Source organism: Megalops cyprinoides, chromosome 5, assembly GCF_013368585.1.
Source record: "Megalops cyprinoides isolate fMegCyp1 chromosome 5, fMegCyp1.pri, whole genome shotgun sequence".
In the NCBI taxonomy this organism is placed as follows: Eukaryota; Metazoa; Chordata; class Actinopteri; order Elopiformes; family Megalopidae; genus Megalops; species Megalops cyprinoides.
The window spans coordinates 9,434,876-9,445,211 of NC_050587.1; the positions used below are offsets into that span (position 1 = coordinate 9,434,876).

Here is a 10,336-nt window from a genome sequence, read left to right on the forward strand (position 1 = left end):
TAGTCAATGTTGAGACAAAAGATAAATATGAGACATACTTTAATGTTTTGATTTATGTGCAATATATTTCCCAATATAAAATGTCAGCAAGACATTTGTGATTCAGTTACTATACTTTTTACACATACAACATAAATATTAAAGAGGATTCTGCATAAATAGATTGTTCAAAAAAAATCTTAACCAGAACAACACAAACAAAATACTATAGATCAAAAAGCCCTTATCACATTACTTCAGTCTAGCTTTGTCCCCTGGTTATTCACAACCACACTTAAATGAAGCCTTATTCATTGTTTACATACCCAGACAGTGTGCAAATTGAACACAGCGTGTTAAATAAAGCTGGTGCCATTCAAAATGACAGCCTGACAGTTTTGATAGAGCTTAACAAATCGTTAATACTTTACATGATGTGAAGACACAGAATGTAGTATTAGCGGTTTGTTAAAATGCATCTCCTACATATACTGGAAAATACAGTGCAAACGATCTTTGTCTGGGAATGCAGAAGATTCTGTCAAATCTGCTCAGGCTCAATAACTACATACAAAAACCTAAAGTAGTACGATAAACCACTTAATATTTCAATATTGTACACCACATAGCTGTTTGCTGGATCTGATTACACTTATCCATGTTGTTAAAGAAAAAATAAACATAGTCATATAGTACACAAATAAAATTGAGTATTTCAAAGAATTTCTCAGTTTGTACTCATTTTTTATACATCTAACAATAAGAAGCAAAAAACAAACAATACTCCATGATACTGTAAAGACAAGGTGTGACTCAGACAAGCAAATCTACACTTGTACTTACATCACAACACAGCCAAGGGTATCAACTTCAGTAATATGGGGACACTTTGACTAAATAATATTTGTGACTTTGAAATATATTTCACTCAAGACGACTGTAAATACAAGGTATACACACATGGCACTTATGTGCCACATTAGGTCTGCCTATGACAAATTTCACTTTTCGTGAAGAACTGTTCTAAAAATCAAATTCACATCATATAGCTCATCCTAATGTAATGTCAGTTTGTTTCTTCGAAATGCAAAGTTTGCAGTTAATAATATATGACTATGATTCCTGTAAAACCTCTTCATTTCACCCTCTCTCTCACTTTCCTTTAACCTAAGGTGTAGTTTTTCTAAATACATCACAATTTGGAAGCAAAGTCACCTTTTGTCTGATTTTGCCTCCATGAAGTCTCAGATGAACTTTAACTGTGGAAACTCCACTTTCTTCTGATTTCAATAGCCAGCATGCTGGGACTCCCTTTTTTCCCCAGTCAAACCCCAATATTTTTTTCTTCTGATTAATTCCACTGCGCTGCTATGCAGTAGAACTCCCCCTTTTCCCTCTGTTCATCGTCTCCTTACTTTGACATGATCCTAAAAGCGCCATACTCTTTAAAGGTCATACTCTTTAAGCTGTGACATATGGTTTCCTTTTTTTCCACGGGTAGCCTGTGGACAAATCAACGCAACAATCTGCATGGTACAGCTGTCCATTCAGAGAGCACTAAGGAGCAATTCAAAAACTAACAAAAACCTCAAATGTCTTATATCCAATGTACAACTGTAGCTCGCTTCAGAAAAGTCTGAGGCGTCAAAGTCGGGAAAGACGGGTCTCTCCCCACCTCTCATCTTCCATACTTCAGCTGCCATAATTATTATTAATTTTCTAATAATTTCTCTACAGGACTGACTCAAACAGTGATGGCAAAAAAACCCTCTTCATTGAAGTTCAGCAGCTGGTGCTCTCCCCACTTTTCGCCAGCGTGGCTGAGCTCACCGCTATCTGGCATCCGTTGGTGACATGATTCATGACTTTCTGTTTGAGCTGCGCCACCTGCTCTCGCAGAATGCTGGCGGTGGAGGCCAGGTCAGAGTTCTGGGTCTTCAGCACCTTCACCTTCTCCTCCAGGCGCGAGATCCTCTCCAGCTTCCTCTTGCGGCACTTTGAGGCGGCAATGCGGTTCCGGAGCTTCTTCCTCTCCGCTTTGATGCGCTCCTGGGTCTCTAGGTCGATGGGGGAGAGGGAGGGAGGGGAGCTGGTGGGGTCACCCGGTGGGTGGGGCACCTCGGGCACCGTCTGGGGCGCGTCCAGTCCCCGGCCGTGGGGGTGGGGCCCTTGCCCCTGTCCGCTGTGACCTGAGGCGTGGCCAGTGGCCGCGTACGGCAGCTGGCCACCCGGGTAGGAGGCGGACACTGAGATCTGGTTGGGATTGTAGCTGCTGAGATTAGTGTAAATGGGCATTTCTGCACTGGGCATGATGTTCCTCTGGTAAGGACCCTGAATGGAGGAGGATGGGGAAATTGGCGCCCCAATAAGCTGGTTCTGTTTGTGGAGGTCGGCCAGGGCCTTGACAAAGCCGTCCGCAAAGCCCTCCTGTTCATTAGTTGCCTGGTTTCTGTACATGAAGGGGTTGCCCGTGGAGCTTGGCGCTGGGCTGGTCGTCACCAGCCCCTGGTTGGACTGAATGATGAGGTGCTCCAAGTCAGGAGAAGCCAGCTTGAGGAGGTTCATATCCGGCGAGGGCATTAAAGAGCTGTTTGTGTTACTGTTGATAGCCAGGTTATTAGGGTTGATGTTGCCGTTAGTTCCAGAATGCTCTTGCAGGAGCTTTAGAGCCGAGTTGCCTCCCATAGTGCCAGGGAAATTATGGCCTGCCATGTTTTTCTTACTCATCATCTTGTGGTTATGGTACCTTTCATAATCTGGAAGTTGTCCAAAATTGGGAAGGCTCGGCGTGTCATCGTGATAAAAAGGGGTCTCCATCTTACCCGTCATTGACACAGTGATGTAGTATCTTCATAATCTGATTAACTTGGATCAGGTGCATGCGATTTTCCACAAAGGCATTATCTGCTGGAGCATAGCTCCCGTGTGTCTCAAATTTTACACCTGTTAAGACAATAAAATATGACATTTAAAAATACTGCGGTTGCATTGACAGGAGTGACATTAAATGAAAAAAGCAGATGCACTTAGCGTCCCGAGGCAGCAGGCACACAGCCGGTCCGAGTTCATTATCACTTACATTCTGAGCAACAAGCTTCCAAATGACTCCTGGAGACCTTCGACTACAGACGCACAAAAACTCAAGCACATACACCCCTTTCTGATTTTCGTCACACGCTGAGATAGCAATTGTTTACAATTGTCCACTTGACATACTTGCATACACAGCTACGTATATACACGGAATATTGAATACTCCGGAATACTGAATATTCTCATGATGTATATCGCTGGTAATTAGTCCGTATCTTTATTATCTAAATGCCATGCAATCATAAATGTTAATTTGTCAAACAAATGCAAATAAATCACTGGTTTCCCTCGTTATAATTTATATACAGCCTATTTCGTCAACCTAAAGGAAGAAGGATGTCTGTAACATCGGTTTTTCAGTGATAAGTTCCAACAAATATTCGTCGATATTATTTTTGCTAACAGCATTATTAACGTATAATTTTACATTTTACTTGACTTACATGTACATGTACTTACAGCGAAAGATGAGCCGGCGTATGTTTATGACCAAGAGGCTGTTGGAAATCCCGAGCAATACACAACGTAAAGCGCAGTTTATATCTCTTGCACTTGAGAAATAACCTTCCCGTAGAAGATCCAGTGACTCAACGGTCCTCCGTGGCTTTGATTATTCAGACAGCTAAAATGCGAGATAAAATACAATCCACCGTAGACATTTTACCCACGCAAAGCTCGAGAGCCGGCTGCGCGTCCACTGTCCTCTTTTAAAAGGAATGTGATATCCGTACCACCGACACAAGTGCTGCGGCTGAAAACAATGTGGCGTTTAAACAATCCAGTTCTTTCTCGATGTTTGATTTCCTTTTTTAAAAAAAGACCAAAATAATTAGCTACGTAGGCTAATATTGGTGACAGAAGTCGCGCTGAAGTGTGTATTCTCCTGTCCGCTCCTTCGTGCGCCCTCGCTGTCAGTTCGACTGTGGGACTTTTTTGCGTGTCTGATTACTAATAACACACGCCCTTTTTCTCTAGTTCCTGAAACTACCCATCGCCGATGTCACAATTTACTGACGCCTCCCCCGCTCCGCTCAAAGGTTCCCTCTTATCGGTCGTTGATTTGCATGCCGTCGACTGATGACATCTGTTATTGTAAATTGTGTATTTACAGTACAAGACTGTCATTCACAGCGAAACTTTTTGTGGACGTGTAGTGCCTCCGCGCGATGCTGGGGGTCGCTCTCTCCCGGTCACGTGGCTAAAGTAACGCAGAATCGCAAAAGCGAAAGCAAAATGCGGTAACTCACATGACAGGTATCAAAGGCGCGGCAGCTGTACACATGCACTGCGTAGACGAATGTGTGACACATGGCAAATTCCTGAGACGAAGTGGCATACACGTGTAAATCCAGTTAAAGTATCGTTACTATGGTATTCAGTTCAAGCATGGCTTCCAATATAATACCCACAATTAAAAAGTAAACAGCAATTGATGTAAATGTATCAATAAGTGAAACTAAAACCTGAATAAAAATTGTTTTTGCTTTCAGACCTGGTGTTAAGCATATTTGGTAGGTAGTGTCAGTCAAACTAGACTCAGCATAAATATCACCAGTCAACAACAGAATTTTCAGTCATATTTTTAACTGGAAATGTCACAGGTCTACACCAACATATCTGTAGGCAATATTTTAAGCAATTTAAGATGACACAGCAGTGATTTCCAATTTAATTACAACGCACTAAAAATACACTCACCATCCTCGCAGTACAACAGCAAGGGCAATAAAGTAGCCTAAAATTAAGTATAATTCTGATCATATTTTGATCATGGGTGTTGAGAAACATGTTGAGAAAACCTGCCCACTGTAAAATATGGTGGGGGTCTCTAATGTTCAGGAGTTTTTTTTACGGATGCTGTGTTCAAGCATGACAATCATCCAAAACATTCATCAACATTTACAAAGAAATGGTTAACTGACAACAATAATAATAAAAAAAAACTCAAACTCAAATATTTTAACATTTGAACAGCTGAATATTGGCAGCATGAAGTCAGTAATGCAGTCCATAAATGAAAAACAAAATGCTCTGAAGAAACCAGTGTAAAAGAAGCACCTTTCAGAATGAAACTGCTCTTTAAATATAATGTCAGTTAATCCAATGTTATGCATAAGAAATACTTCTCCACTTCACAATCTGTGAATTTTTTGTGCCTAGCTGTCTGTATAAAAATTGCGAAAAAAGACAATTAGTTCTGGGTGTGTGTAGTTTGGATAGTGTGAACTTTACACTATCCACTTTCTGCCATCTCTACAAGGCTAAGCTAAGTACCACTTTTATAACTTGCTGTTATTGTGTTAGACTGTGTTGTGTTTTCACAGTGTGTTGCTTAGCACTGTAAGGATTCACATAGTATTGCATGGTGCTCACATCATTATTTATTGTTTTTTTTGTCTTGGTTAGTTTAGTGATCATTAGAAATTTATTAGAATTTTTGTCACTTTAACTGATAATTAGTAATTTTGGCTTCCCCCTCTTAGCTGGCTGCTCATTTGCTTGTTAACTGAGCAGAGTATTTATTGGGTATGTCTGTGAGGACTTATCTTTCAGCCTTGTCATATGAAGAAAACAGAGTATATCCATGGGAATCCACTGTGAGATGCCACTGGGGCAGGCCCTGTCACATCCCATACTATTATCTCATAACTTAACAGTGCATCTAATCCGATCCATTATGCTTCGGATCAGCATATGTGTTGGAATTGTGTTGGAATGGTACAGTCCTTCTAGTAGGTATAATGTGTCGTACTTGCCAGTTGGGAGCTATTCTGGCCCAGTGTTTTTGATAACTGTATGCAGTTGATTCTTATATCAGTAATTCTTCTAAGCAGACTGCAGTGTACTGTACTGTACAGTACATTGATTGAAGGGCTAGCTGTGTTTGTACTTATTTGACATGACAGCAGGAGTAAATGCACAGCAATTACAGTACAGTGAAATGAAGATAAGGAGATAATAATGAACATTGGCTGCAATCATAGAGACTGAGAGTGAGAGAATCTGCTGCCAAAATTTTTAAGGGCCATCACACCAGTAAGATGGAAGCCACCCTGATTGTAGTAAAACCTGTATATTACATGGGAATATAAAGCCAGGAGAGAACTACTGAATCACAAAATGGTTTGGGGTTTGGGATTTGTGCTTACAATGCACATTCTGGTGTGGAGGAGAGTCAGCTATGTGAAATAATGAGAATAGCAATGCTCAAAACCATGCAACACATGTGGGGAAATTGACAATGTATGTACAACAACCCATACAAAATGACAGGATGGCCTCCTCAAATGACCCTGACAGCCGCTGCCTCATGGTACTAACTCCTGTATCCCGGGATGATGGTCCCTAAAGGAATATTTAGATCTAAATAAATATGTTTCATGATACAATTAATGAATTACTTGCATAATTAAGAAGCAAGGTCCTTGGGGATTTGATCTGTGATGTGTCCAGAAGCAATTTAGCTTTGCTGTCACTACAGATTAGAGCTATGACATTTCTGGATGTGAGCAATTTTCGATTAGCATTCACCATGCCAACAAGTAATTTGATATAAACAGAGATTTCCTTTGATTCACTAATGCCCCTAAGACAGGTTATGCATTGATTACAGCACATAAATACAAAGTCACAGAAGACACAAGTTTTTGTGAATCATGCACTTTGCATTTTTTTTTTAATAAATTTGACTCCTGTGAAGTGCAGTCTGTGATGAATGATTATTGCACTCAGAAAGGGGTTTGGGGTCAGTGTTTAAATGGTTAAGCAGTAAGTAGTTAATGCACTCACCTTGAATGCAAGCTAAGCTCTACAGAGCAGTTTTGCTCCCAGCCGTGCCTTCAGCTGACAATGGCCGGAAGCCCACAGCTCTCAGGCACCCTGTGACTGGTTAGGTGCCTGTGGAGTTGCTCATATGATGTCAGTGAAGCTATGCCCGTCCAATAGGTGTTTAGCTCATTGTAGTGCATTGGTCAATTTGTAGTGTAGGCATGGGGTGGGATGAGAGTCTAAGGACATTAGACGATTGCATTCACCACAGGGCAGCACTCATATATGAATGCAATAGTTGTCATGACCAGATACATCCAGTTGGTAATTCTAAAAACAGTGTTTTTTTAAAGGGAAAAAAAGCATTTAAAAAAATCAGGCCTAAACAGGCCTAAACTTCGTAATCTATCAACCCTGCTTCAGTGTTCAGTTTTGGTAACTTTATCAACATTGCAAAACTGACTAAGCTATTCATTGCTGTAAAAATGGTGTTTTGCCAGCGCTGGATTCTCTTACAGACCATGTGGGAAATGGTTCTACCTTGATAATTTGTATAGACATATATGGGAACTCATGCTACGCTCTGTGAGTTCATCTGGCTGGTCAAGGTTATTGCCAATGGCTATGCATGTTTGGTGGATGTAAGTTCAGCTTAAATTGTAAACTCTGAACTGAATTCAGTTGAAGGTTGATTCTTTTTTTACTCTTTCTGCTAACAAAAACAAGACCTTGAAAAACTCAATGGTGCCATAGTTGAAAGTCATCAGGAAATGTAGAAAATATGAGAGAAATTAGTCATTTACTGTTGTGGAATAAAAATAATTGAGCCTCAATGGAACCCTAATGAAAGTTTATAACTGAACACTGCCGTTAAAAAGTATTACACAAACACATCATAATTTATCTGTAAAGCTGGACGAATAAGACAGCTATCAGTAAAAAGCCACTGGCTATCATTAGATGAGCTTTCATTTTTGGAGCTGAATTTCCCCTTATGTGGCCTTGTGTTTAATAGGTTACATTTATGTGAGATGAGGCTTGGTGAATCATGCCTGAATGTGGAGTACATTGATCCCAGCCCCTCTGCCCTTTAGGATCTGTCAGTGCAAGGCTATTTTTTTCTGCAGCAGGAAAGGCCTATTATAGGGTTCAGGACTGTGCCAATGCCAGAAGCAACAGCACAAATACCCTGGATTACCAGCCACCGAGGGGGCATTCAGGACTCCTGTTTTGCTTTTCAGTCTGCATTAGTTAGATGATCTGAAGGTGAGACGCTCCAGGTTATTATTCAGCCCCTGTGAAGAATTGGGCTGAATTTTGAATGGTTATAAAGTTTCTCTTCAAGGTCAATCAAGACTCCCCCAGTATTTCCCTACTTCAGTGGAACAGGCTGAAAATTAACTGTTTGGCTTACATGCTGGAAAAGATTCATCAAAGGTAAATGAAGTCATTACAACTGTTGGGATGATTGTATCACCCCACACTACTGCTGCCAAACAACAAACATGCAGTACTCTCCATCAATTCTTGATGCTTTGCAGGAGCTATCCTGAGGGTAGAGCCTATGCCAAACATGCTCCTTGTAGGTGGTGTTTCAGTTTGTCAATCCGAATGAATTAATTTTACTGTTTAGTTGAAATAATTTTGAAGTATACGTTTGAAAGCATAGCATAGATTCATCACTGCGTTTAATTATGTTACATTACATTACATTCATTTAGCAGATGCTCTTCCAGCAGAGCGACTTCCAGCACAAGAGAACAGAAGTGTATCCATTCAAGTTAAATGAGTAGCAGTGTCAGACCAGGCTAACACACTCCCAGACCAGTGAGTGTGAACATAGCACAATTCAAGCCCTACCAGTTAACTAACCTGACAAGACAGCAGAGAAATTAAGGAAAGCCAAGTACACACACTCTCATACATCACACAGTCACTAGATCACAGAATCCAATGCGCTGCAATACTACATGCAAAATAAACAGCAAGTAATAGAAGTAGGTGGAACAGAGGTGCAGTCTGAAGAGGTTGGTCTTCAGTCTGCATTGGAAGTTGGCCAGTGATTCTGTGGTCCTGACCCCCGTGGAAAGTTTATTCCACCACTGGGTGGTTTCTAGCGAATGTTAGCTTGCAGCACAACATCACAAGGAAGGGTATCTGTCTTATACGTTTCTTGACATCTGCAATCTCTTCTGAAGCTCAGACTTAAAGATGGAGTCATTTTTTAAGAGTATATGGTGGAAATACAGAACAATCTCAAAGCCCCCCCTTTGTCTGACTCTCTTTGGCCATTGAAAGTAGGAGTACAGAGGAGCTGGCGTAGCTGGCCAGTGTGCTCAGCCATCGCCAGTCCTCTGACTGCAAGCTGTGGGAATGAGCCATTGGCTGGCACTGTAAGACCAAGGAATATGTATTAGTGGGCTAAATAATAAAGTTATGATTATTTTAAGGGCTGTAGTCTCAGGAAAATGTTAAACAACATTATCAACATAAATCTACTGTGTGCATTACGTATTGTTTTCTTCTAGTTCAATTTTAATGGATCTAGTTTACCCTCACACCAGTTTCTTGAAAGTCAAGCTTATTTCCTGTCAAAGTTGCACACAAACTGCATTAAAACTTATTTTCACTTTACATAATTTTGTTTAAAATTTTATGTAAATAATAGGTACATTTTATTATTTTATGTAAATAAATAAATTACATACTCTAATTTTCTGTCATATAAAGATTTCAAATAACTTATCAGTTGTCATTTCAAAAATAATAAAAATTCACCTTCAGTGTCTGTGCAATGCTCTGAATTGACTTTTCATGCAATGGAAGCCTTCACAAACATAGACATCCACCATCAAACGCTTTTCCTATGAGCCTAGCTTTTGTGCAAAGAACTTGCCACGTTAATCCATTTTTGGAAGGAAATGATATCTCAAACAGAACATTCCTCCCACCTGGGAATTACCAAGGCTCTTGGGCAGAACTTCCCTAACTTTCCTGTTCTCAGATGTGTATCTCTGACGTTATCACAAATTTACATCGGTACATGAACAAGTTTAGGCGAGACAGCCCACTGTTTTGTGTTTGTTGAGCTGAGCATGAGTCTGTGAGCCGTTGTTACTCACAGACTCATGCCGGTTGTTACTGCATTGATGCTGGCTCGGCAGTTTGAGCCTTGTACACAATAAAGAGCAGCATTCCACCACTCTGCCTTGTGACTGGGCTCGACATCACATTGGTGTGAAGAGTGGGATGAGAGTAAAATGGATTCACAGATCTATATGTGAAGCATCAGAGTACCCCCCACAAAGGCAAAGACCTGCCTGCAGCAGGAGGCTACAGGATGGGAGGACATCAGGAGCAGTGAGCCAGCCAGCCTGGAAGCATACCTGAGCAGATCTAATGGGTACAGCTCAGTTTGACGTGGAGTAAGTAGGGGCCTGTGAAGGTTCAGACCAGCAGTGACATCCCTTCTGGGCTATAAAGAAGGTGGAGAACA

At 40.9% G+C, this 10,336-nt stretch overlaps 1 protein-coding gene across 1 annotated transcript; it reads right to left on the minus strand.

Annotated features, from left to right (window-relative positions):
* Positions 1-745: 745 nt before the first annotated feature.
* june (JunE proto-oncogene, AP-1 transcription factor subunit) lies at positions 746-4,207 on the minus strand. Its single transcript, XM_036530156.1, has 2 exons — positions 3,532-4,207; positions 746-2,922 (listed from the first exon to the last, which is right to left on the minus strand). The coding sequence occupies exon 2, from the start codon at positions 2,806-2,808 to the stop codon at positions 1,762-1,764; it is 1,047 nt and encodes a 348-aa protein (XP_036386049.1). The 5' UTR covers positions 2,809-2,922; positions 3,532-4,207; the 3' UTR covers positions 746-1,761.
* Between the last annotated feature and the right edge of the window lie 6,129 nt (positions 4,208-10,336).